We start from the raw sequence: 27,209 nt of genomic DNA, 5'->3' as shown, positions 1-27,209 counted from the left end.
ATTGGCTGCCTGAGAACCTACAACTGGTTGGATAACTGAGGCTGAGGTTCCTGGAAATTGGCCGAGAGCGACGGCTGCCCATTGGCTCAATCGGAGTTGGGCGGACGCAGAGGTTTAACACTGATTGGCTAGAGTAGGTCACACACCTACTGCTTATTGGTTGAAGATAATTGATTGGCGTCCTCCACTCTGTTCCAATACGAGGGCCCACCCGAAAAATGGAAATTAACCCGTTGGACTCAAGAGATGGCCGCGGGCGAGCTTGACCCGCGGCGCAGGGCCGCTCCCGCGCTCGGGCCGCAGCCTCGGGGCTGCAGTTTCCCTCCTGGTCCCAGGGCCGGGGCCTCTGCGTCCCCTCCGTCCTGGCGGCTGACCGCCCCGCGCCCCAGTCCCGGCCTCCGTCCTAAGGAGGCGGCTCGGTGGAGCACTAATCCCTGCAAGCAGAAGTCTTTCCCTCAGTTTCCTCCTTGGTCCCCATGAACCCTGTTACCACCCCCTCCCCTGCAGAGTGGTCGCAGGCCTCAGTTTCCCCAGGGGTCCCCCGGAGGGTGGAGCCCCCGACTCCCAGTCCCAGATGCGCAGGCCTCGGCCTCAGTTTACCCGCTCGCACCGGCGGGCCGAGCCCCCCACCCGCCCACCGGCGGCGGCCAATGGCTGAGGCGCCCCCCGAATTGGGGCGGAGCCGCATCACGTGTCGGGAAGAAAGAACTAGCGGGGCGCGGGGTAGGAGCAGCCATGGCAGGTACGGCGGGCCTGTGGGGGAGCCCGCGAGGCACCGGGGCGGGGCGGGGGGGGGCTGGACCCGAATAGGGGCGCGCGACCCCGCTGCAGCCTGTCGCTGCCCGCAGCTCCGGAGCCGCTGTCCCCGGCGGGCGGCGCGGGCGAGGAGGCGCCGGATGAGGACGAGGATGAGGCGGAGGCCGAAGACCCCGAGCGGCCGTCGGGAGGGAGCGGAACGCGCGGCGGTGGCGGAGCCGGGGGCGGCGGCGGCGGCGGCGGGGCGGGAGCCGGGGGCGGCGGCGGGCCGGGGGGCGCGCTCACCAGGCGCGCGGTCACCCTGCGGGTGCTCCTCAAAGACGCGCAGCTGGAGCCCGGCGCCGGGGTGCTGTCTATCTACTACTTGGTGAGCACCCCCCAGCCCACCCCAGCCCACCCCAGCAGGGGCAGGAAGGGAAACTGAGGCCCAGAGCTCCCTTGCAGCAGGCGGAGCCTGGGAATGGGGAGGGGAAACTGAGGCACGGAACATTCAGACCCAGCACGAGCACAGAAGGCCACCGTTCATCAAACACCCCATTCCACAAAGGAGGAATTGGGGCTCAGCGAGGATACCACTGCTTTTTTGGCTGTGTGACCTCGCTCAACCTCTCAGCATCCTACTATTCTAGTCCCCTTACTTGTAAAATGGGACTTCCCCCCCTCCCATGAGGTTGTATGAGAATTAAATGAATAAAGCGCTCAGCAAGGTGTCTGCTACACAGTAAGTGCTTTGTGTTTGCTCGTATTACTATTGTTATTTGGTTTGTGAATGGTACAGTTTGTGAATTGAGCACCTGCTGTGTACCAGCATGTTAGGTATTAGGGACACAGCAGTGATCAAGACAGACCCTGTCCCTGCCCTTTGGGGGTTCACAGTGAGGGGAAGGGGGATAGACACATACTTGGGTGGCTTTGATCCAAGCCGGTCAGGACTGTGGCAGCGGACACAGTAAGTACAGGGAGGCACATAAGATGGAAAGCTTCCTGGAAGGGGTGCTGAAGTGGGAAGTGGGTGCTGAGCCCTGGGAGCAGCACTGGGTCAGGGAGGACTTCCTGGAGGAGGACTTGGTGGGTACCAGGTCCTGGGCCCAGCCAGCCCACTGTCGCTGCAGGGGAAGAAGTTCATGGGGGACCTGCAGCCAGACGGGAGGATCGTGTGGCAGGAAACAGGGCAGGTGTTCAACTCACCCAGTGCCTGGGCCACCCACTGCAAGAAGCTGGTGAACCCGGCCAAGAAGTCAGGTTGTGGCTGGGCCTCCGTCAAGTACAAGGGCCAGAAACTGGACAAGTACAAGGCCGCCTGGCTCCGGCGACACCAGCTCCACGTGCCTGCAGCTGTCGCCGATGAGGTGCGTCCCTCGGCCTCCAGGATTAAGCCTTAGACTTCGTCATATGTAAAATGGAAATGGTAATAGCAGTACCATGTGTATTAGACAAATTTAGGTCGCTTAAGTATGTGTGTGTACATATCTGGCTGGCAAGTCTTAAATCTGTGGGGTCCCTGGCAGGCTGGAAACTCAGACAGGAGTTGGTGCTGCAGTCTTGAGGCAGAATTCCTTCTTGTCTGGGAGTCCTCAGTTTTTGGCGTAGACTGACTTGGATGCTGGCCTAGGTGGGCGATGGTGGGGCAGACCAGCCCAGCCATTGAGATGGAGACGTGGTCAGGTTCTGACTAATTTTGAAAGTGGATCTGATGGGATTTGCTGATAGATTAAATGTTGGTGTTAAGAGTTTTGTTCTGAGCAAGTGGGTAGATGGGGTTGCTGTCATTGGAGATGCGGGGATTTGGGAGGAGTAGGTTTGGGGGGCTGGTCGGATGCATCATGGCTGTATTGAGTGGGAGCACCCCCTGCATGGTGATGTTGACGGACAGCGGACCCTGAGTCTGGAGCGCAGGAGAACTCCAGGATGTAGACAGGTCTGTGGGTATCGTTGGGGCATGGGCAGGATTGGAGTCCTGAGAGTAGACCAGGCTTTCCTGAGGGAGGAAGCCCCAGGATCCAGCCGTAGGCAACAAGGGAGAGATGGGAAGGCTGAGGGGACCCTGGACGGGGACAGGGAAGCTGGGTGAGTTCAGGACCCCTGAGAAGTTCCCAGGAGGATGGGGTACCAGCTGGGTCCGACGCTGCTGGGAGGGGGAGGAGGACAGAGAATGAAATGTGACTGTTGTTGTTTGGACACAGAGAAGTCACCTTGGCGAGGGAGGTTTAGGAGAGAGCAAGAAGAGAGGTTATTGAGAGAATTTAGTAACATGATCCATGCGAAGTGCGTGCTTGCTCAATGGAGCAACTGAGCATATGCTAAATTCTGTGCACACATTAACTTGTTTCACCCTGACGCCAGCCCTGTGGGCTAGAGGTCACTGTGCGGTTTTACAGGTGACCATATTGCTCAGATAGGTTAGGGCGCTAAAGTCACGCAGCTTGTCCAGGATTCGAACCTGTGAGTCAGCCACATGAAGGGGCTCAGGTCTGAGCGCCAGAGCCCTTGGCCGCCTCTGCTCACTCCCTCCCTCTAGCGGACATCTGAGGCAACGGCAAGGACCTAAGGGTCAGGCAGGCCAGCAGTCTGGGTGGGATTTGGGGAGGGTGGAGTGCACCCAGCTGAGGGCCCCGCTGCTGTCACCCCCACCCCGCCAGAGCCCAGCCAGTGAAGGGGAGGAGGAGGAGCTGCTGATGGAGGAAGAGGAGGAGGAGGTTCTGGCAGGGGTCTCAGCAGAGGAGAAAATTCGAAGACCACCTCCAAAGGGCCCCTCAGAACCTGCCCACCCTGGTGAGAGCGTGAGGGAGGGGAGGAGACAGGGTGGGCGACATGCAGAGCTCAGGTGTAAGAGGAGGCTGTGGACGGGTATGGGCTTTCTTTTCCTCGGTGCCTCCAAGATGCCTGGCTGACTTCCTAGCCACTAATTTCTTTTTTTATTTTTAAATATATTTTATTGATTTTTTAGAGAGAGGAAGGGAGAGGGATAGAGAGAGAAACATCGATCAGCCGCCTCCTGCACACGCCTCACTGGGGACGCGCCCGCAACCAAGGCACATGCCCTTGACCGGAACGGAACCTGGGATCCTTGAGTCCGCAGGCCGATGCTCTATCCACTGAGCCAAACCGGTCAGGGCTTTTTTTTTTTTTTTCTTTAAAAATATATTTTATTGATTTTTTTACAGAGAGGAAGGGAGAGGGATAGAGAGTTAGAAACATTGATGAGAGAGAAACATTGATCAGCCGCCTCTTGCACACCCCCCACTAGGGATGTGCCCGCAACCAGGGTACATGCCCTTGACCAGAATCGAACCTGGGACGCTTGAGTCCGCAGGCTGACTGAGCCAAACCCTGTTAGGGCCTAGCCCACTAATTTCACTCTCACTGCCTAATGCCGGGTTTCTTGCCCCCACTGACCAATTTCCTTTTTTTTTTTTTTTCCCCACTGACCAATTTCTTAATGTGCTGCCCAATTTTTTCACCATGCTGCCTGCTTTCCTTGTTCCCCAATAGGATTTCTTTGCCCTGTTGTCTCATTTCTAAACTTGCTGCCTGATCCCACCTTCTCCCCAACCTGGTCTTCTGAGGGCCTCGCCTGATCTGGTCCCTTCATCTGATTTTCAATCTCCGCCCAATTTATCAACCTGCCGCCTGATTTCCCAGTCCCGCTGCCTTATTGTTAAGGCATGCCTCTAGGGTTTTGTCCTTCTTGGGTTGCCCTGTCTCTGATTTCCAGTTCCAGGCTGGGGAGGGACTGACGCTGCCTTTTCGCCTTACCCCAACCCCGCAGAGGCCACGCCCCTGGGGAAGCGAGTGGAAAACAAGATCCGGGTGCCGGTGCGATACTGCATGTTGGGCAGTCGCGACTCCGCCAGGTCAGATATGTCCATGTCCCCGACACGAACCCCAGTTTACACGAGCTCTTGATGGGGTGGGTGGAGGAGTAAGGCGGGGGCAAGGCCTCAGATCCTCAGAGCTGGCTGTGGGGAGGGCTGAGGAGCCAGCCTAGGGGTTCCTGAAGCGGTGGGACCCTCGGGCTTCTGCAGGAACCCCCATACCCTGGTGGAAGTAACATCCTTCGCAGCCATCAACAAGTTCCAGCCGTTCAATGTGGCCATCTCCAGCAACGTGCTGCTCCTGCTGGTGTGTGCCTTGTGGGTCAGGGGCTCCCAGGTCTGGGCAGAGGGCTGGGGTGCTCTGGACGCAGATGGGGTCCCTGGAATGTCAGTTCTATGTGGGTGGGTACCTTGTCTGCTCATAGGTGCTCAATCAATGTTTGGGTGAAGGAGGAGGTGGGAGGGTTGGCCCCTGCCCATTACAAGAGCCCTGCACTCCCAGGATGGATGGGGGCCGGGTGTAGCCTGACTATGTCTTCTCATGTACCTCTTCCCAGGACTTCCACAGCCACCTAACTCGCAGCGAGGTCGTGGGGTACCTGGGGGGCCGCTGGGACATCAACAGCCAGAGTGGGTAATTGGGGCCTAGTGGGCAGGGGGATATTGGGGGCCGGGTCAATGTCCATGCCTTCTCTCCCCACTCTGTGCAGTGCTCACGGTGCTGAGAGCCTTTCCCTGTCGCAGCCGGTTGGGGGACGTGGATACCGGGGCCACTGTGGAAGAGGAGGTGAGGGGTTCACCAGATGGGGCGTTCTGGCGTGGGATGGGTGCACACAGCTGTTCTGGCAGCGGGCAGTCAGTGCTCAGAAAATGTGCAAATGAGCATGTGTGAGCCCTTGCCCCAGCTGACACCTAGTAAGGGCTGGATACATTTTAATGGTCTTTTTTAAAAAAAATCCTCACTCGCTATTTTTTTCATTGATTTCTAGAGAGAGTAGAAGAGAGGGAGGAGGGAGGCGGGGGAGAGAGAGAGAAAGAGAGAGGGGGGGGGGAAACATCGATGTGAGAGACACATACCAATTGGTTGCCTTCCAACTGAGGTACATGTACCCTTAACCTGTGTGCCCTTGATTGGGAATCGAACCCGAGACCCTTTGGTCCATGGGCGGACACTCTAACCACTGAACCAAACGAGCCAGGGCTTAACTGCCATTTTATTTATTTATTTATAAATATATTTTTATTTATTTCAGAGAGGAAGAGCTAGAGAGATGGAAGGAGAGAGAGAGATAGAAACATCAATGATGAGTGAGAATCATTGATTGGCTGCCTCCTGCAAACCTCCACTGGGAATCAAGCCAGCAACCAGGTCAGGACACATGGAACTGTGACCGCCTGGTTCATAGGTCGATGCTCAACCACTGAACCACCCCCATCAGGCTGCCATTCTTGATGTTTTCCTAATGGTTCTTCATATGCACCTGGCACCATGCTCAGCGCTCTGCACCCACCTTCTTGTGTCTCTCATGGATAAGTGAATGGATATTGATTCAGCGAGAACCGTTCTCTTTCTGCCCCTGCTTGCCTCCACTTGCTGCAGGCATTCAGAATGCCTGTGCCTGCTCACATGCACGCATATCCACCTCCTTAACTGTTTATTGAGCATCTACTGTGTGGCAGGCGTTGTTGCAGGAGTTGGGGGACACAGCAGGGAAAATCACTTTTTGCCTTTGTTTCATGACAGGTGCATCTTCTTTATGTACTTGTTGCCCATCCCCCAACCGGACTTGTTAGGGTGGGCGTGGGCACAGTCCTGGTACACAGCAGATACTCATTATGTGCTGCTCTCACGTGTAGCTGGATGGAGTCAGGAGCACACCAGGGCTGGTAGGGCCCCAGCTCCCCGCCCTCTCCAGCCCTGCCTCTGTCCCCAGATCTATCAGAGCCTGCTTCTGCGGGGCCTGTCCCTGGTGGGCTGGTACCACAGCCACCCACACAGCCCAGCGCTGCCATCGCTGCAGGACATCGACACGCAGATGGACTACCAGCTGCGGCTGCAGGGCTCCAGCAATGGCTTCCAGCCCTGCCTCGCCCTGCTCTGCTGTAAGTGCCCCCTGGAGTAGGTGTGTGTGTGTGTGTGTGACTCCTGGACCATGAGCCCCCCAGGCCCAGCCCCTCTCTCACTCTCCTCCCACAGCCCCTTACTACTCTGGCAACCAGGGCCCAGAGTCCAAGATCTCCCCGTTCTGGGTGATGCCACCCCCTGAGGTAGGCGGGTCTCCTCGGGGAGGCCAAGGGTCAGCGTGCTGGATGTGTCATGGGGTGGGAGGCTTGGGGCGGCTGGTGGTGACTGGCCGGTGTCCCTGCCAGCAAAGGCCCAGTGACTACGGTATCCCCATGGACGTGGAGATGGCTTACGTCCAGGACAGCTTCCTGACGAATGACATCCTCCATGAGATGGTGAGCTCACTCCCAGGTGAGGAGGGTGCAGCCCTCCTCATGGGGCGGGCCGGGTCTGAAAGTGCCTACCTGGGCCTACAGGACAAGGTCTGACTCAGGCAGCCATGGGTGAATGTGCCACCAAGGCCCTGGTCAGGTCCCTCTTCTGCAGATAACCACCTGTGTCTCTTAGCACGCAGTCCCAGGTCCTTGCAGCACCTCCCTCACCCCCCAGGCCTCCTAGTTGTTCTGGACACACCAGGGATGCTCCCATCTCGGGCCTCTGCACCTGCCGCTCCTCTCCAAGGGGAGACACGTGGAGGACTCCAGGTGTCAGCAGAATGGTTTATGCCTGTGGCTCAACAGGCATTTAAAAAACGGAGCCAGTTCATGACACCTGTGGTTTCAGGGTATCGTTGAGGCCAAAACAGGGGGCTGTCAGGCCTGTGTGATACCACGTTCGGCGTGCCTCCCTCAGCCTCTCGGGCACTTCCCTCTTGCTGAGCTCCCTCCTGTCTACTGGTGGGCTCCTCCGTGGACTTCCTTGGTGAGCGGTGTTGTCTGCTGGTTGCATTAGCCTGGAAGCCTTCACGATAGGTGATAGGTAGCGGCTGCGCCGTCCTGCTCACTGCCGGATCCCAGTGCCTGGCGTGGGGAGGCGGGAGCGAGGGGTCCCAACCACCCCCTGTCCTGTAGATGCTGCTGGTGGAGTTCTACAAGGGCGCCCCGGACCTGGTGAGGTTCCAGGAACCCTGGAACCAGGAGCACACCTACCTTGACAAGCTCAAGGTAAGACTTCTACCCCAAGTCCCATGTGAACCCCTCCTGTAGGAAGACAGCTCTTGGGGAGCATCCAAGACTATACCCATGGGCAGCTGAGAAAGGGATTCCCTAACTCGTTCTCTACAAAACTATTCCAGCTGGAAATGAACAGTGCCAAAAAGCCTTGTTTTATCATGAGGGTGGGGGTGGGAATCACCATCAAAGTGGAGATGAAACGTTAAAGTCCTGTAGACTCCCAGGCCCTGGGACAGCCCCGCTGAAGCTGCGCTGGGCCCTACGTCCCCCCGCGGCCACTCACACACAGAGGGTGCGCAGGGTTCTGATCTGGTTTAGAGTCTTAAGAGCTGCTGGTGTTGTGAGTGTGCACACTGGCCCTCCAGGTAGTGGGACATTTAAATTAGTTAGGAATTTATTGGCCTCCGGTGTGTGTCTGATTTATTTCCTGTTTGAAAGTCATCCTTAGAAGATACTCTCAACTCTGCTTTGCATACAGACAGTTTCACACTTTTGCTTGTTTTGTTCAAACTTTTATTTTTTGCTAATCCTCACCTGAGGATATTTTTTCCATTGATTTTTAGTGGAAGGGAGGGGGTGGAGAGAAACATGGATGTGAAAGAGACACATTGGTTGGTTGCCTCCCACACGCACCCTAACCTGGGGCCATGGATCAAACCTGCAACCCAGGCACCTGCCTTTGACCAGAAATTGAACCCGAGACCCTTTGGTGCCTGGGCTGATGTTCTAACCATTGAGCACACAGGTCAGCTGTTCAAACTTTTAAAGAAAACAGAAACCAGGGCTTAGTTGTTCCTGGTCACCTCCCAGCCAGGCACGGGGCTGCTGGGTGGTTCTCAGCATGTGGCGAGTGGGATCCAGGTTGGAATGACAGCAGGATTTGTAAAGTGCAGATGACCCCCTCACCCCAAACATTAGTCAGCTGGGTCTTGTTACTCAACATCGCTTTTGTTAAAAAGAAAGCATTGCTTTAGGGATACCACCGTGTACCGCGGGTAGGCGAGCCCCTCTGCCATGTGGCAGCGCTTGGGCCTTGAGGGCGAGGCCAGGTCAGGCCTGCTGGACATGGTCCTGAGGCGCCAGGCCTGCTTGTTTCAGATCTCCCTGGCCAGCAGGATGCCCAAGGACCAGGGCCTGTGCCATGTGCTGGAGCAGGTGTACAGCGTCCTTAAGCAAGGGAACTGAGAGGATCGACCTCTGAGGACCTGGGAGGCCTCCTGGTCAGACTCGGCACCCCCCAACCCCGGGTGAGGGGAGCAGGTCGAGAGGTTTCGTTCGTGACTGTGTTGCTGTGCTCCTGCGGGACTGCGTTGTTCAATGCAGGTGCTCATAGAATAAAGGAGAGAAGCAAACAGCCAGGCCTGTGTCTCACCCTGAGGGGGGCCCCCTAGCACTTGCCGCTGGGCATAGGCTGCTGTCTGGCAGTGGAGCACTCATGCAGCCGCGTGTGTGGACAGTGCTGGACCCAACCCCAGCCCTGTCCCTTCCTGGGGCTGTGGGGAGAGGAGTCTTGGGGACATACCTCCCATGCCACTGAAGGGTGAATGACAACCGCCCTTCCTGGGCTTGCTATGGGGCCGGTGCCCACTCCAAGAGTGGGTAGGTGGGCAGCTGTGTAGGCCCTGTCCTGACCAGAGACCCCTTGGGAGGGCTGCGGATGTCCCGGTGAAGAGAAGGCCTGCCCCACACCACAACCAGGCAAGAGACTGTAGAAAGAGACGTTTAATACTTCTTTAAAAAAAAAATCAGGATTACATTTCCTTCTGCCCTAGACTGACCTATGCTGCTTGTCTTGGTCCGGATGCCGGTGTCTCACCCACTCATGATGGTGGGGGGGCCTTGGGGACGAGCAGAGCCTGGTGTCATGGGGGCTGTGCAGGGTCACTGGGGAAGGGAATGTGAACCAGGCCCGAGGTCCCCCGAGGCCAATTTCAGATTAGGCAAGAGGCAAAGCGGATGCAGGGCCGGGGCCCTGCTGGTCTGGGCAGCTGCCTACCTTGGTCTGGAGGAGACAGCTGGGGATACTGTCAACAGGGGGAGGGCAGCCAGCTTGGGATGGGGGAGGCCCTGTGACCCTCCCGAGCAGCCAGGGGTCTGGCAACATTCACTCATCAAAGCCTTTGTGCTTGACCTTCAGCAGAGAGGAAGCTGGAGGCTCCCATGGTCCCGTGTATGGTGTGTCTGTGTGTCTGTAGCTGGTGGTGGCAGCTTGTGCCAGAAATGGTCCATGTGCTTGGTTAGGGGTAGGGTGCGCATGGGTGTGTAGGGCTCAGCACCCTGCAGCTGAGGACAGGGCCTGTCCTTAGGGGACTGGGCCCCTGGGTGAGGCCCTACTAAGGAGGTGGCATCTGTGGCATGCAGGGGCCTGAGAAGGAGTTCTTGGGGGAATTTAAAAGCAGGGTGGCGAGTCTGGGCCAGTGGTCCTGCTGGGACCACCCCATCACACAGACTTTCAATCTGCTCACAATAAGGGCAGGTCAGGGTGGGCCAGGCCCGTGTGGAGGGGTCAGAGGGTTATGTGTGTGTCTGAGTGAAGGGGACCCACCCAGTCACCAGTCCTGGAGGAGGCGGGAGGACGTTAGTGTTTCTAAGAGCACCTTAGTGTTAGCCCCCCCTCAGGGCGGGTGGGGAGGGGAGCCCCCACCACCTCTATGGGTGAGCACTAGTGTAAACAGGGCCCCTGGCCTCTCCGATTGGCCCTGCTGCCTCGAGTCCTGGTGCCCTGGGAATAACTCGGGAGGCCCTGGGAGGAGCACTACCCTTGCTGTGCTTCGGGCCGAGTGGAATACAGGCGATCTGGACGGAGAGGTGAGCAGGCCCACGCTGTCACTGAGGCAGGGGCACCAGAACCTCCACGTAGCTGAGGGGGAAGAAGCCCGACTGGCCATGGAGCATGCCCTCGTACCAGTTCTCGTCGATCTGGTTGGTCAGCGTGATGATGTCGCCCTCATGGAAGCCCAGCTCCCCATCGTTCTCGGGCTCAAAGTCATAGAGTGCCTTGCAGCTTGGCTGGTCCAGGGGCGCTGGGGGTGGGCATGGTATGGGTGTAAGGTCTGGGCGTCCAGCTCAAACCCCACCTGCTGCCTCGCTGTGCCTCAGTTTCCCCTAAGGAGAGCCGCTCTTTCTCTGGCTCCCCAGGGTGGTTGGGAATAAGGAGCAAGTGACACACACACGGAGGATGGAAAGGGTTCTGTGAGTGGTTACCACAATGCTCCTGGGAGGAGCTGGGGGCGCACAGTGGCATTAGGATGCCCAGAGCCCACCGCCCTCATGATGCCCTCGACGCTCACAGCGGCCCATTTTCCATGGGAAGGCTGAGGCCACAGAGGCAAGAACTCGGCTCCTTCCCTGCTTGCAGGTCTGAGGAAACCCCAACAGGTGTGCACTTCCACTAGATCAGGGGAGTCAGAGAGACCCTCGCAGGATAGACTGGAAGGCACGGTTGTAACCGAGGCGGGGACACTCACGCATGCTCCTGCTGGGGGTCCGTGTGGGCTTGTCGGAAGATCGGAAAGATGACGAAGCTGCTTGCAAACAAAACACACAGGTGGGCCAAGAGTGCTGAGGTGGGGCCTGGTCCTATCTCGGGCCCCTTTTGCAGAGGGCTTGGATGGGGCAGCAGGCTGGGGCTGTCCCACAAGGGGCCTGTCTCTGAGGCTCTGGGAAAGCATGGCCCCTCCAGCACCTTACCTGAGATCTTGGGGGTTGGGAAGCCCCCGTTGGACTGCTCAGACTCTCCAAGGTCAAAGCTCTCCCGGGGCTTGGGCTTGTATTCACGCTTGGGGCGTGAAGAGGCTTCCCGCATCCTGCAAGTGAAGGGGGAGGTGTGAGCAGACACAGAGCCTGCATCATGAGCCAGGGTGTCAAGGCCAGAAAACAACCCCCCCCCTCCCAGCTGTTTTTGCTGCTGCCACATGGGCAGTGGGACCCTGAGGAGGCTGTGAGATGGACACAACACACAGGGGAATCCTGGGGGACCCCCTGGGCCAGATCCCCAGACTAGGGCATTTTTCAGGTTGCCAAGTGGCCCCACCAGGGAACCACTGCCAACCAAGGAGACTGGCAGTGGAGGAAGGGCTCCTAGGGTCTGCCCTGGGTAAGCTGCCTCCCATCCCCCTCAAGTTGTCTCCTGTCCCACCGCCACTCCACCCTCTCCTTCGGGACAGGACAAGCCCGAGGAGGTCCTACTCCCTTGTGGGATCCCCACAGCCCAGAGATTATAAAAAGCCAGCTGCCAGCCCAGGAATCCACAGCAGGGACCCCACAGCCACTAGGCCTTTCCTGGCCAGCACAGAAGGGAAGGGGCTCACCTTCGCTTAAGCTTGCTGGCCAGCTCGTCCAGGATCTGCACGGCCTGCCGGTGGTATTCCAGCTGGGCATCCACCAGGGCAGAGAGCTGGCTCACCTGCTCAATCTGCAAGCAACCAGCCAGAGCTGAAGAGGGGGCTGTCCTCTAACTCCCATCTCCAGGCCACTTCCTGCAAGGAGCCTTCCCAGACTGCTCCAAGCCCTGGGGCCCGGCTGACCTTAGAGCTGCAGCTGGAAAAGGGTGAAGGGCCCAAAACACCGAAAGCCTCAGGGTGCCAGTTGCTGCCCCCCTCTGCTCCTTGCTCCCCCTTCATTTCCTTCACCTCCTAAACTGGCATTGAGCCCTTGGATGCTGGCATTGGTGTCAGGGGCTTCCCAAGCAAGGGTAGTCCCCGGGCCCATGGACGTACATCTGTCTCCAGGAGGTTGTGCATGCTGGTCTCAGCCACCTCCTTGGACTCTTCGAACTTCTCCAGGGCCTGGCGCAGCTCCTCATCGGGGATCTTGCCCTGCCGCTTCTTCTTATAGTCAAAGTCCAGGCGGCGGCCCTCTAGCTTCTTCAAGTGGTGCTGGGGGCAGGACGAGGGTCAATTGCAGGGCCTCCAATGCCCTGCAGCCCTGCTCACAGCAAGTATGCAGAGGTGAGCCGAGCAGGGGCCCAGGATGGGAAGAGGCTCCCTGAGTGAGGGACCCATGTGGGACCCCTGAGGGCTATAGGGGGTGGGCATGAGGGACAGGGCGTCAAGGCATACCTGGATCTCCTTCAGGTCTTTGTCACACAGGTTCTGCAGGGGATCGATGAAGTTCTGCTTGACCTCTATGTCCAAGGAGTCCTTCACCTCTGCCAGGCACTTCATGGACTCCCCTGCATCCAGCAGGGCGTCGCCTGTGGGGGTGTGGGGTGGGGGAAGAGCCATCACAGGATGCCTGTGGGGCCAAGACACCCCCAACTTTTAAAATGACCCCACAGCGAAGGACTGACCAGAAATCAGAGCAACAGACCATCACGTCTGTTCCTGAGCCAGTGGCCTAGGGCTGGTAATGACAAGTGTCAAGCAACCTGCCCCTCCACACTCTCAGAAGGGACCAGATTTGCCCTGAACGCGCTGTGGCGTGAGGGGGAGGCCTTCCCTCAGCCTTAACACTTTAGGTGGTGCTGGGATTCTCCCTCCCCCCATGGGACCAGCCAGCACTAGAGAAGATTCTGGAGCTATGGGAGGGAAGTGCCCTCCTCACCAGTGTGGGGAGGCTCTGGCCTTCCCTCCCTCAGCCTGGCCGCCTGCCCATGCAACCTGCTGAGGCCGTCATGGCGGCCCTCACCGAAGTTGGACTCGCCACCCAGCTCCTTCCCGTGACGAATCATGCACTCGCCCAGCAGGCCCTCCGACTGCGGGTAGCCAGGATTCTTCACCTGCCCACGGATCTTGGATACCGTGTTGAGCATCGACAGCTTGGCCCGCGAGGCTGGAAAAGAATGGGCCGGGTGGGCACGTGGGTGGTTTCTCCAGGAGCCACCAGGCCTGCGCTCAGCTAGCACTGCCACTGCCCCGGGTGCTCCTGCTCCTCCCCAAGGCCCACGTATTTCTGAAGTACTCCCCCGGCCCAAGGCACTTGGTTGCCATGCCTGTTGACAACCAGGATACGAGGCCCCTGAGCAGGCCTGCCCTACTCTGTTCTTCTTGGCCACAAAGGATCATGGGCAGTGGGCATGAGAGGTGGTCGGCTCTTCAGGAGCCCTCAAGGCCTCCTCATCCTGGAGCATGGCTCTGACTGGCCCCTCCCCTCAATGGCGCGGTGGAGCAGCTAGAGAAGTGGTGGTGGGCAGGTACAGGCATCCCAGACGTGGATATCCTCCTGAGGTGGGGGAGCAGCTGTGCTCCTACCTCTGCCCACTTGGGTCTGTCCCTGGCATAGGCCTTGAATGGAGATGCCTGGGTTTGGTACCTGTTCCACGTCCATTGCCTCTTGCTATAGGAACTAGCATTTGGATATTCCTTGAGGGAAGGTCCCCACTTCCCTCTCATCCTAAGAGACCCCACTTCATGTTCCAAAGGCGAGCATGTGGCTGGTGCCTGACAAATTAGGATGAACACCCAATTCAAATTGACCCAATGAATCGGTTGGGGTGTCGGGGGAGGTGCTCTTTTCTGCTGGGACTGTTAGCTGCAAAGGTGATTTAAGGTTGGGATTGACACAAGGAATGAGAGCTGCCAGATGAAGCAGAAAAGAAATGCATGACACCCCAAGGACATCCTTTAGGTACCTGGACCCAGCCATGCCAAAAACCCACCTACCCCATGACATTTTAGTTTTGTGATCCCTTACGTTCCTTCTTCATGCTGTGGTAACCGGAAGAACTTGCAGCTAGCTGGTGCCCCTACCTGGGTTGGGCTGCAGGTATTCGATGGTTCTGGCCAGCACTTCCACCACAGCCTTGCTGGTAACATCCACCTTCTGTAAAGAGGCAACATGTGTGGTTTCAAAATCACTGGGGCACCCAAGGCCAAACCAGGGGCCCCTGGAAAGCCCTTGCCCTGCTCCCCAGTCCCTGCCTGCCTCGGAGCCCACATAACTACACACTGCTGCGAGGGCTGCCTGGCCTCCCTGTTGTTCATTACACCATGTCCTCGCTGGTGCCTGCCCAGGGCTGAGGGACACCTGATGCCTCTAGTCCATCCTGATAAGCCTTGTCCTAGATGTCAGAGCTGGGCCTCATGAGGGACTCAGTAAATGGTGCCAGACATTAGACAGCGCACACCACTCTTCCCATTACCTTCTCCATCTCTTTGAAGTCATCGTCAAGCTTGGTCCCTTCAGCCCCTCCGACCTTCTCGCTGACCAGCTGGGGAACAGAAGAAGGTAAAAGAATGAGTCTCAGAGGAGGAGGCCCCAGGATGCCTTCCAGCCATGCCACGTCCACTGCAGGTGGGAGATCACGGGGTCAGGATGTGCATGATAGCTTCCCAGAGATGCTGAACACAGCAGCCGATGGCAAGATGGGTGACGGAGCACACACTCCAAACCACAAGCTCCTGCAATGAAGGTGGGGGCTCCTTCTCTCAGGGATCACTGGGTATGGCAAATCCCTCAAAAATGCATGCTCCAGAGCAGGTAGGGGGAGGCTCCTGAGAGGCGAGCAGGTCTAAAGTGGAGAGGAGGTCCCATGGCTGAACGAACACGGTAAGTGTCATGTTTGACAAGAGCTGAGGAAAGAAGAGGCTTGCCCTGCTCGGGCCAAATGTTATGCTGCCTGGAAGTCATTCCTCATGGACATGTGTGGGCACACACATCTGAACAGCACTCTGGCATGCTTAATCACACACAACCCCGAACAGCAGTGTGTGACATGTTTAATTTCTCATGCTTAATCACAGATACTTGCCCTGGCCTATGTTGCTCAGTGGTTAGAGCATTCCCTGTGCGCCAAAGGGTCACAGGTTCGATTCCAGTCAAGGGCACATACCTGGGTTGCAGGTTTGATCCCTGGCCCTGGTTGGGGCACATGCAGGAGGCAACCAATGGATGTGTCTCCCTCACATCAATGTCCCCCCCCCCCCCCCCAACTCTCTCTAAAAATTAACTGAAAAAATATCCTCGGGTGAGGGTTAGCCATGAAAAAAAAAATCAGACACTCATACATGCATGGTACATACACAGACACACTCCGTTTCCTAATGGCTGGCAGCAGTTTCTGCTCACACATGGAAAACCCTCCCAGGGCTCCTGAGGACACCCAGCGGTTCAGTCTACAGGAGCAGCCAGGTCACGGACATGCAAGGGCAGGCCTGCCACCTTCTACCTATGTGATCATGGATAAGCGGCTTCACTGGGCCTCTGTTTTTCTCTTTGTGAAATGGGGTGACAGATAGGCACGCACGGGACCATGTGCCGGCTTCTGTGGCCTGCTGCATGTGTGTGCTCAGGAGTGTGCCTGGCAAACAGTAAGCACTGGGCAACCACACTGTCTTCACCTCTGACCACTATTACTTTCCCCACGTGTCTCGTCCCTCCATGGGGACTGAGCAGAACTCCAGGCCAGGCCTAGCCTGTTCGTATCCTCCCCACTCCCCACCAAGAGTTAGAGGGAAGTCGGTGGTTCTCAACTTGGCTAAAGCCAGGGAGTCTAAGAAGGAAACGGCACAGGTAAGAAAGGAGATCAGTACAGGGGGGAGAGGGGACAGGAAGGGGGACAGGAAGGGGGACAGGAAGGGGGAGGGCAAGAAGGAAGCAAGGCTGGTGTGTGGGGCTGACCTGGGACTGTCACCACCTGGACCTGCTGGCTGTCCTCTGTGGTGCACCATCCTCTAGGGGACCTCACAGGAGAGGCAAGGGCTGCCCTCCAGCTTCTGCTAACGACTTCATAAGGAAAAGACCCTGTCTGCCCTAGGTGTTCTGGGGCGTTCCACTCTATTTCATGGGGCAGTTTCACTTCTTTTGATTATGGGAAAATAGGACGTTCACAAATCCGGTGGCTGCCAGAGAGGGAAGTGAGCTGACTGCCTGACGTGAGACGCTCTGCTGGTGCACTGAGGGGAGCTGAAGCCTAAAACCACACCTTCCGGGCTGAGATCACAGGGCCAGATGGCCCCCTCAGTGCAGGCACTGAAGGCAGCGGCTCCCTGAGGGAGGAACCCCTGCATCCTCGTCCAGGGCCCCCAGGAGTGTCACCTCCTCACCTCTACTGGGAATCCAGGACTCAGCTTTCCCAAGCCCTCCACACAGCTCCTCTGGTCCCCCACTCAGGGCCAGGTTTACCTGGCCATCCTGTGCTCAGGTACTGGGAAGGCCTTGGAGGAACTACCAGGCTACCTATCTCCCTACCCACCCCATTTTGGAGCTCTCAGCTCAAATCCCTCAGGTGGTGGTGAATGCCCCCCATTTCCCTGCTCTCCAAGTCTCAGTTTTAGAACCAGTACAAATGGATGAGAAGATGACAAAAGGAAAAGTGGGCCCAGCTGGTGTGGATCAGTGGTTGAGCGTAGACCCATGAACCAGGTGGTCATGGTTCAATTCCAGGCCAGGGCACAAGCTTGGGTTGTGGGCTTGATCCCCAGAAGGGGGCATGCAGGAGGCAGCCGGTCGATGATTCTCTCTCATCATTGATGTTCCTATATCTCTCTCTCCCTTCCCCTCTCTATTTTTTTAAAAAAGAAAAAGTGCGCCCTAACTGGTTTGGCTCAGTGGATAGAGAATCAGCCTGAGGACTGAAGGGTCCCGGGCTCGATTCCGGTCAAGGGCTGTACCTTGGTTGCGGGCACATACCCAGTAGGGAGTGTGCAGGAGGCAGCTGACGGATGTTTCTCTCTCATCGATGTTTCTAACTCTCTATCCCTCTCCCTTTCTCTCTGTAAAAAGTCAATAAAATATATTTTTAATAAATAAACAAACAAACAAATAAATAAATAAAGGAAAAGTGTGAAAACCAAAGAAGCCATATGTCAACCCAGCAACAACAACAAAGAAAGGGTACAGTGCTGAGTGTGGGGCTCCCGGGAGGCATGACCGTGGCCTAGCAGAGAGAAGACCTGAATGGTCCGCAGGCAGAGCTGGGAGCCATGTATGGGTTACAAGCACCCACCTTTGGGTGCAAGGTACAGTCTTTTCTAGGGCTGTCTGAGGATGCTCAGGGGCCAGGACGCTCTCTGGGGAGAGGGGCCTGTGCCCAGAGATGCCCTGTGCATAGGGAAGGCCACCACACCAACACTTCAGTTCTGCTCAGGTTTATATACGTCTTTGGGCCCAACAAGAGCAATAGTATGTTGCTGTGGAAATACCATCCACGTGTAGAGTCTGTGCCCCAAATTAACAGAGCCTGCCTCTTTCACCCCTCAACTGGTACTCTCTACAACCTGATCAAGTTCGCACCCTGCAAGAGAGGAAACAGGCACAGCGCTTGGTGGGGCCTGGCAAGCTAAGGACTGAAGCCCACTTTTTCTCTCACATCTAATGAGAAGCCAGGAACCTCATAAGCTTACTGTTTGAGACCTGCGTGGCTCGGCCCCCTCTCCCACCTGGCTGTGACCTTGGTGGTGTGTGGAAAGCAATGCCTCCTGGGATCCACCTGGCTAGTCAGAACCTGGGTCTGGGTCAACCACCAGTGAGCCCCACAATGGCTGCTGTTGTAAAATCCATGCCAGTGCCAACACAGGGCCCATCCCAAGCCAGAACATCCTCCAAGACTCTGCCTCAGGTCAGGTGCCAGCCTGGGCCCTGTGGAGCCTGCCTTCTACAGAAGCCCTGGGAGGCTGGGGTGGCCCAGGGCTGAGAAGTCACTGTGGCAGAGGCTGCCACTCGGTCAGAAATGACAGTGAGCTCTTGCCCACTGAACGATTCTTCAGTCGTTGGGAGATGGGCTCCTGACCTCTCAGACCCCAACCCCAGCAGCCCTGGCTCTGCGCTCCCCTGTGCCCCACCTGCCTGGTGCTACCCGCTTGCCACATTTCACTTTCCTCCTGGAACTCTGTTCATTTTTGTCTGTCCAGTGCCTAGTGTAAGCCCGTGAGGAGAGGCCACCCCTGCCTGGTTGGTGGCTGCATTCCTCCTGTGCTGGCACAGCTTGGGCCCCGGCAAGCGCTCAGTGACTGTGCTCCACGGAGGGCCTAGAGCAGGGCCCGCCAGTGCTGCTCTGTGACACCCTGAGCATCTGCCTGCCTGTGCCTGTCTCTTTCTAAAATCTAACTTCAGATCACTGCTCCAGAATGGCAGGAAGTTCCGTCAGGCTGTCCACAGTCAACCCTGCTCTCCCCCCACCCTTCATCCCTCACCCCTAAGGCAACCTTTGCTTTGCTGTCTCTCGCTCTAGAGCAGCGGTTCTCAACCTGTGGGTCGCGACCCCTTTGGGGGTTGAACGACCCTTTCACAGGGGTTGCCTAGGACCATCGGAAAACACATATATAATTACATATTGTTTTTTGTGATTAATCACTATGCTTTAATTATGTTCAATTTGTAACAATGAAATTGGGGGTCACCACAACATGAGGAACTGTATTAAAGGGTCGCGGCATTAGGAAGGTTGAGAACCACTGCTCTAGAGGTACCTTTCCTGGAAATAACCAGATGGACTCACACCATATGTTAGTACTTTTAAGCTTTGGGAAGAGTTACTCTGCTCCCAACTGAGGCTGCAGACCCTTTCAGGGCAGGATGGGATCCACAGCTCCTTGTTCCCCTCAGTTCAAACTATGCTTAGACTACACAGGTGGTTACTGCCAGTGAGAGAGTAAAAGAGGCCCCAGTTCTGTTCACGTTCCCAAGTGCCTGACACACTAAGGCTGCTCCCTTGGGGACCCCCATCTGGATGGTCACATCTACAACATGCCCACAAGTGAGTTTGAAGGGCAGACCTATTCAGGCCTATTTCAGGCTCTTGCATTGTCTGACAATGACACCTGTGAACCAGGCACCTGGGAAGTGAGCAGGCCTGGATTGGAGGTGGCTTCACCCCACAGCACCTACATTAAGTATGTCAAACTCAAAGGCTAACACGGGCCAAATAAACAAGGTTTAAGTTTATGTGGGCTGCAAAAAAACAAAAGCTTCAACTTTCATAGAAACGTAGGTTTATTTTGATAGAGACATGCTGAATACAAAGGGCTGAAATAAATGTTAATATAAAATAATGAAACATTGTAATAAAAATTAATCTTTTTTCTTGAACATTAACTTACCAGACACTGAATAACTGCACTAATTAAACCTATTTTTCTTGTTCTCCAAAAGCGAAATATTTCCTGTTGCACACACCAAACAAGTCAGTCCAAGACTAATGACATGGCAATCAGCTGCTAAAATATTCGCTGCTAGTATTAGTGGAGAGAAATGGTGTGCGTAAGGGAAATGAATGCAACATGATTATAGTAATCAGTCATTAACGAACATTGTAGTTCGTTATTAACAACTAGGGGCCCGGTGCACGAAATTCGTGTACTGGGTGTGTGTGTGGGTGTGTGGGGGAGTGTCCCTCAGCCCAGCCTGCCCCCTCTCACATACTGGGAGCCCTCAGGCGTTGACCCCCATCACCCTCCAATCGCAGGATCGGCCCCTTGCCCAGGCCTGACGCCTCTGGCCTAGGTGTCCAGCCCGGGCAGCGGGGACCCGCAGCTGCAGCGGCCCCGCGATCGTGGGCTTCACTTTAGGCCCAGGCAAGGGACCCCTAGCTCCTGGGACTGCCAGCTTCGACCGTGCCCAGCTCCCATCGCTGGCTCCACCCCTACTTCCTGCTATCACTGGCCAGGGCGGAAAAGGCACCTGATTCTCTGATCATGGCTGGGGGGCAGGGCAAAGGCGGCCCTGCCCCCCAGCTCTTAGCTCCCCCCTGGGTTTCCAATCACTGTCAGTGGCAGGGGGCTTCTTCCTGCTTTCCCTTTTGCCTCCCTGCATTGTGCCTACATATGCAAATTAACCGCCATCTTGTCGGCAGTTAACTGCCAATCTTAGTTGGCAGTTAATTTGCATATAGCCCTGATTAGCCAATGAAAAGGGTAGCTCGTACGCCAATTACCATTTTTCTCTTTTATTAGTGTAGATTATGTATAACAGGATATTGTAAAAATTAAGTTACAAAATTTTTATTAAAATGTGTCTTACATACTGTTATATCGACTGGGTCACAAAAATATTTGTTGTGGGCCACGAGTTTGACATGCTTGACCTACGTGATTTCTTGTTTTTTTAACTTTATTTTTATTTTAAAAATATATTTTTATTGATTTCAGAGAGGACAGGAGAGGGAAAGAGAGATAAGACACATCAATGATGAGAGACAATCATTGATCGGCTGCCTCCCGCATGCCCCCCACTGGGGATCAAGCTTGCAACCTGGGCATGTGCCCTTGACTGGAATTGAACCCGGAGCCCTACAGTCCGCAGGCTGATACTCTATCCACTGAGCCAAACTGGCTAGGGAGCACCTACATGATTTCTGTTCTCATGCGGGCCCATGGGCACTTATAATAAAAATCACTTGGAGGCCATAACTGGTTTGGCTCAGTGGATAGAGCATTGGCCCACAGAGTGAAGGGTCCCGGGTTTGATTCTGGTCAAGGGCATGTACCTTGTTTGCAGGCTCAATCCCCAGTAGGGGGTGTGCAGGAGGCAGCTGATCGATGTTTCTCTCTCATCGATGTTTCTAACTCAATCCCTCTCCCTTCCTCTCTGTAAGATCAATAAAATATATATATTTTAAAATCACTTGGAGAAGGGGGCCGTTCTTTCAAAGACTGGCATTCTTCAGGGCTCTAGACCTTGGGCTGTCTTTGGAGAGGAGCAAGGACTGACACGCAAGAGAAATGTGCAGTGGAACAGTCCACAAAAGGAACTGAGCAGATGCTGCAAGCCAAGACCCGTTAGGGCGGCCGCTGCAGGAGTGAAGCAGGAAACAAGGCAGGAGGAGCTCTACCCAGGGGAGCTGGATGGTGGCTGCTCCTCACTGGACAGGCACATCTGTGGTGGCCACTTGGTGGCAGCTGGAGGAGCAAGTTGATACTGCCAAATGGACAGTGGTGTCAACCACAGGCCTCATAATTGAGTCATCTCAGCAAGAAAACCTGATCAATACCCCACAGAAAATAAACTAGCCGATATATAGGCTCTGTGACCCGGGCAGACAATTCACTTTGATGAATTAAGAGTTTAAGGGAAAAAAAGGAGGAGAAGGAGGGAGTTGGCATGGAGGAGGGGGAAGAAGGGCTGCTCGGGGCCTTGCTGTCCAGGATGGGTGCCCATTTCATGCTCAGTGTCCTCACACCTTGTCCGGACATCATGCTCTGGGGGCCATGTACAGTAGTACTCCACGACCGGGAAACACCTGTATCTGCTGTTCTCTCCTGGCCTGGACCCAATCTGGGAGCAGGCTTCCGTTCCTGCCTCTGCCTGGCTGACTTCTCCCTCCTGTCTGTGAGTGCATGAGGGTGACACTTTCCATGCCGGGCTATGGAGCAGCCCCCACAGCAGCCAGAGCAACAGGCCTGGGGACAGTGGCCCGGGAGTGAGACAGCTTTGAAGGTCCAGGCCCAGCCACCCTCCTGTTTGGCCTTTGAAGAGCCAACACCACATGGGTCAGTGACTGGCTCTCCCTAGTGAGGCACTGGGAGTCTCAGCTCTCAGGTGTGAGCACTTCTGGCTTGTTAGTGACTGCTCTCAGGAGGGGGTGAGGTCAACACGGCAGCACTAGACAATTGCCATGTAACAGGATGAACCGTGTCTGAAGCTGGAGAAGGGTATGAAAGGCTCTGGCAAGAGAGACAAGAACGTCAGAGAAAAACGTGAGGGGAGCTGCAAGGAGATGTAAACACTCCAACATGGCAGAGGGATGTGCTCCTGGCTGGCTGGGCTGCACAGACCAGTGCTATCCACACTGGACCTCAAAGGAAAGACAGGGTCCCAACAGGCAGAGCCTGACCAGGCTGGCAGGGGTGTCCTGTGTGAGTTCAGGAGTACAAGAGCCGCCATTCCTGGTTCACCCACAACCCCGCATGATATTGCTGATTGTCACGTTTACTCAAGGATGATGTAAGGACCAGCACACCCATTTTATAGGCGAGGCAACCGAGAGATGAGAGATGGAGGAATTTAAAGTCCCTGCGACTGTAAGTGGAGGAGCTGGGAGCTGTGCCCAGACCTGCCAGACTGGACAGTCCATCATATGCTGAACCCCAAACTGGAAAACTGGTCAACGATGGAATGGGGTGAAGCCTGGGGACTAGGCGGGCCTGGGCGGAAGTGTGTGGGCCCTGCAAGGGCCAAGCCCATGTGCAGAGTGCTGGACTGAGGAGGCCCCAAGAGGCGACGATGATGATGTTGGGCAGGGCTGAGAAATTCCTGAGTTGTGATGCAGGCAAAGGGATGGGAAGGGAGGGAGAACCCGTTCGACTCTAAATCCAGCTGTGACTTCCCTCCCTTCTGGCCTCCTAATATTTGAAGAGACATGTGCCAAATACCTCTGAGCGACCTATCTGGTTTCCATTACAGTCTCCTGTCTCGTGACTCGAGAGTCCACAACATGGGCAGGGCCCCGGATGGTCTGTTGCCAGGATGACACATGAAGCCACTGGCCTTCTCGATCTCCTTTCTCTGCTTGCACTCCTGGGCCCTCAACTCGGAAACGCTGGCCGAGACACAAGATGGTGCGCTCTTGGGCTAACCAGACTCTTTCTGGAAAGGTGAGCCAAGCATGCTTCTTGGGGAGGTAATATGCATAGTGCACTGGCTGCCCTCAAGCCTCCTGTGTCTGTCCCTGCCCGGAAACTTTCAGTGGCTCCCAGTATCGCCAAGATACTCAGAATGATTTCCAAAGCTGAGGCCCTTGTGAATGGCTCAATTATGAGATGCCTGCTGATGGGGGCAGCACTGTGATGCCAGGCAGCTTGGAGCTCCCACATGGCTCTTGAGAGTGAAGGCCATGAGGCGTGGGGCTGGGCTGCAAAGGAAGAGGTGCCACACACATCGAGGCCACAAACACTATTTGTGCCCAAATGAACCTTCATAGCCCAACTGGGAGGAATCGGAGAGTAGGAATCAACCCCTCAACCCACGGAGGTGGGTGAGCAGGAAGAGTGAGGTCTGGCAGCCAGGGAGACCCCATCCAGCACCACAGTCCTTAGTAAATACTCGTGAGCTGACTGGCACAGAAAGTCACCACCCCTTCTCGTTAAGCCCCGGCAGGGAGATGTTCTGACAAGTCAGAACTTACTCGGCATCCTGAGAACTCTGAATTTTCCCCCAATTTGCTGGTACTCTTCATGCCTCTAGGCACACATTTCCTTTCCACCCAGCGATCAAAGCTAAATATATTTTTAAGAAACAGCTTTGTGAACTGGAGTAGTGGAAATGATCAACCAGGAAAAAGCTTCTAAAGTTACTTTTCATGTGGAAACCCCAAACTGGGCACTGAGACCACCAGGTCAGGCCCTGAGACATACCTCCATGCCCGGAGTGTCACGGGTTTGTTAGGAACCTACTTCTGACAGAAGAAGGAGAGTGGGCTTTTGAAGCCCAAAGCATTTTCCTAGAAGGAGCGGTTGCTCAGGCCTGGGGTGGTGGCTGAGACACCAGCTCAGAAACAGAACCCTCAGGCCCCCCAGGGATAAGCCAGCTGCCCGGCCTCCAGGCGGGGAGGAGGGCTGGTTGTTGATGTGCAGAGGAGCCTGGCACGGGGTGTTGGTCTGACCTGGACTCACCTGGGCTCTCTCAAGTCTAGGTAGTTTGCTGCCATCCGCTGTGGTGCCATTTATATCACATTAGGGTGGCTCAAGCTCCCCACCTCCCAGCACATACACCTCTCAGGCCTGCCTCGCTCCAGCTTGAGAATAGGAATCCAGGCTGGCAAGGGATGATAAATGCTTTGCTATCTGGAAGGCAGTGAGCTGACTGTCAACATGAAGCCTCAGCTGTGGCTTCCCTGCCTGGAATGTGCTGTTAAAATGGGAGGGGTGGGGGCGGGTTTAAGCAAGAAAAATTCTCTCAAAAATCCTGGCTTAATTCAAGATTCTGAGCTGGATACAACACAGGCACTGGTAGGAAAGCAGGAACTGGACATTGGAAAGAACTGTCATTAGAGGAAGTGGCGACGGCAGATGACCAAGCTCCTCGAGATATAACGAGGGGGGAGGGGAAGTGCACAAGTACTGCCTTTTGCAGTCCCAGCACCCATATACAGGCTCCTCATACCGAGAGCTGAGCTGCTCCTTCAGCTCCAGGCCGAGAAGAAGAATTTTCCTTTGCTGACAGCGAAGTCGCGGACCTCCACAGTGCGGAGCCCACTCCTCATGCTGCTGTCAGACTGTGCCACCAGCTTTAAACTCCCCAGAATCCTTCCTGGGGGCCCCTGTGAGCCACTCCACCTACCTGAACCAGGTCTGTCCCCACCCTGGCTTGGATTTGCATCGTTTTACTCTCCAGGACCCCTGGGCAGTCTCCTCGCTAGTCTCCCCTCCTCTCAGACCTTGCCGTGGCCTCCTGTCCAGATCCCTCCATGTGATGGGGCCTGCCGCCCTCTCCTGGCTACTGTCCCATCTTAGCACGGCAATTGCCAGACAGCTCCCCCTCTTACCCTGCCCGTCAGTGCTGCCTTAGCCTAATCCCTGCTTTGTGTGTTCAGAGGCCTTGGCTTGGGCATGACTTTCTGTTACAACTCCCCACACCTTTCAGAACACTCTCGAGTTTTACTTCTGCATGCCATGCACCCCATGTTTGTCCTCAGTAGCCGATGGCAAGCTCCTGAGGCACCCATGTTGCTCTCTGCAGTCACCCAGCACAGTGCCCGGCACCGTGCATGGGTGGGGTGGATACCATCTGACAGACTGGCTGGCCCAATGCTCTAACCACTCAAATCACCCTGAAGGGTCAACTCTTGCTGGTCCCTCAGTCCCCGACAAAGGATGTGCTCTTGGACAGGATCAGAGGGAAGTGTCGGCTGGTCACAAGCCCCTTCAGGCACCTGGGAACAGGCCAGATCCAAGCTAGTGCCCCTGACTGTGCTGAGGGTTTTTACCGCCGACTGAGATGCCAGCAATTACTTGTGGCCTTTTCCTTGTCTCCCGAAGGATTGGCTAACAAAGCGGAGGTGCAGTAGCACAGGGGGACCTGAAGGCTGAAGGAGATCTGTAACCATGGGGTCAGAAAGGAGGGGTGTGGGGCTGGGCACACACAGTTGGTTGTGAAGTGCCTTGGCTTCAGCCCTGTTTGAGGGAAGTGCCTCCCTCTCTTCCCACAGGTGGCTCAGTAGTCCCTGGAGACAGGTGACAAGGAACCCACACCCTGCCTGGCCTGACCTCCATGGGGATGCTGGGAGGAGAGGGCAGGCTGAATGAGTGTTGGTCCACATGGGGCCAAGGCGTTTTCCCTTGAAGCCAGTCTGGACAGAGGCCAAGCCCTGAGCACCCTCCTGGTGTTCTGTGGTGGGCGGTGGCCTGGTGTCAGGGCACTAGGGCTCCTAGTCCTGGCTTCTCTGGGGACCCTCCTAAATTCCTCATCCTATTCTATATAATCTATATATATATATATATAAAAGCCTAAACGACTGTCGCAACTGAAACAACCAAACAGACGACCGAACAGGCTACGTGGGGCAACCAGGCCAGCAGGGGGAGCAGTGAGGAGCGACCAAACAACTGAGCAGTAGGTAGCACGGGGAGCAGTGAGGGGCAACCAAATAACCAAACAGCAGGCTGCATGGGGTGACCAGGCCAGCGGGGGGGGTGGGTGGGTGGTGGTGGCGCAGAAGGGGGCAGTAAGAGGCGACCAGGCCAGTGGGGGAGGCACTTGGGGGTGACCAGGCCAGCAGTGGGGGCAGTTAGGGGCAATCAGGCAGGCAGGCAGGTGAGGAGCCAGTAGTCCCAGATTGGAGAGGGTGCAGGCTGGGCTGAGGGGACCCACCCCATGCACGAATTTCATGCCCTGGGCCTCTAGTCCTATATGATAAAGAGCTAATATGCTAATTAGACCAGACGGCGGAACAACCTTCCGGATGAAGTTCCAGAACAAGTGGGCGGGGCTGCGAGGGCCAAGCCCCTTGCACGAATTTTGTGCATCGGCCTCTAGTCTATATAATAAAAGGCTAATATGCAAATTGATTGAATGGCTGAATGACCGGTCGCTATGATGCGCACTGACCACCAGGGGGCAGACGCTCAACACAGGAGCTGCCCCCTGGTGGTCAGTGCACTCCCACAGGGGGAATGCTGCTCAGCCAGAAACCTGGCTCATGGCTGGCAAGCCCAGCAACGGTGGCGGGACCCTCTCCTGCCTCTGTGGCAGTCAGACATCCCCCAAGGGTTCCAAGACTGCAAGAGGGTGCAGGCCAGACTGAGGGAACCACCCCCCCACCTGAGTGCACGAATTTCATGCACCAGACCTCTAGTCTATGAATAAGAGCACTGGTCCAGGTTCAACCTTAATGATCAACAGTCCTGGGATTTTCATTAAGATACTACCAAGCCCAGCCGGTGTGATTCAGTGGTTGAGCATCAACCTATGAACCAGGAAGTCACGGTTCAATCTCCGGTCAGAGCACATACCAGGGTTTTGGGCTCAATCCCCAGTGAAGGGTGTACGGAGGCAGCCGACCAATGATTCTCTCTCATCACTGATGTT

The 27,209-nt window shown here is 56.0% G+C and overlaps 2 protein-coding genes across 9 annotated transcripts in view; one reads left to right on the top strand and one right to left on the bottom strand.

Annotated features, from left to right (window-relative positions):
- The first annotated feature begins 206 nt into the window (after window positions 1-206).
- On the top strand, window positions 207-9,162 carry MPND (MPN domain containing). Of its 4 annotated transcripts, none has more exons than XM_059697131.1 (13): window positions 207-742; window positions 849-1,123; window positions 1,869-2,105; window positions 3,396-3,528; window positions 4,526-4,610; window positions 4,782-4,878; window positions 5,129-5,201; window positions 5,282-5,358; window positions 6,506-6,674; window positions 6,769-6,839; window positions 6,942-7,031; window positions 7,707-7,799; window positions 8,907-9,162. In XM_059697131.1, the coding sequence occupies exons 1-13, from the start codon at window positions 736-738 to the stop codon at window positions 8,991-8,993; spliced, it is 1,494 nt and encodes a 497-aa protein (XP_059553114.1). In that variant the 5' UTR covers window positions 207-735; the 3' UTR covers window positions 8,994-9,162. The 4 variants fall into 4 exon arrangements, with proteins under 4 accessions (XP_059553114.1, XP_059553115.1, XP_059553118.1 ...); XM_059697132.1 differs by having other exon boundaries at window positions 6,942-7,047; XM_059697135.1 differs by having other exon boundaries at window positions 832-1,123.
- Window positions 9,163-9,512: 350 nt separating this feature from the next.
- The window catches only part of SH3GL1 (SH3 domain containing GRB2 like 1, endophilin A2), a 47,354-nt gene continuing 29,657 nt past the window's right edge, over window positions 9,513-27,209 (bottom strand). For 2 of the 5 annotated variants that reach the window (XM_059697137.1, XM_059697136.1), the window contains 9 exons: window positions 14,890-14,958; window positions 14,442-14,570; window positions 13,437-13,580; window positions 12,869-13,043; window positions 12,527-12,685; window positions 12,119-12,222; window positions 11,499-11,614; window positions 11,276-11,332; window positions 9,513-10,831 (listed from right to left, as the gene is read on the bottom strand). In XM_059697137.1, coding sequence (XP_059553120.1) covers window positions 10,635-10,831; window positions 11,276-11,332; window positions 11,499-11,614; window positions 12,119-12,222; window positions 12,527-12,685; window positions 12,869-13,043; window positions 13,437-13,580; window positions 14,442-14,570; window positions 14,890-14,912 — 1,104 coding nt within the window. In that variant the 5' untranslated portion in view covers window positions 14,913-14,958 and the 3' untranslated portion in view covers window positions 9,513-10,634. Of the gene's footprint in view, window positions 10,832-11,275; window positions 11,333-11,498; window positions 11,615-12,118; window positions 12,223-12,526; window positions 12,686-12,868; window positions 13,044-13,436; window positions 13,581-14,441; window positions 14,573-14,889; window positions 14,959-27,209 lie in introns of those variants that run through there. The other 3 variants (XM_059697139.1, XM_059697138.1, XM_059697140.1) reach the window with 2 other exon arrangements.

The sequence above is a fragment of the Myotis daubentonii genome, chromosome 5 (genome assembly GCF_963259705.1).
Source record: "Myotis daubentonii chromosome 5, mMyoDau2.1, whole genome shotgun sequence".
Lineage (NCBI taxonomy): Eukaryota > Metazoa > Chordata > Mammalia > Chiroptera > Vespertilionidae > Myotis > Myotis daubentonii.
The sequence above is the reverse complement of the archived record's forward strand: the minus strand, read 5'-3'. Positions and strand labels throughout refer to the sequence as shown.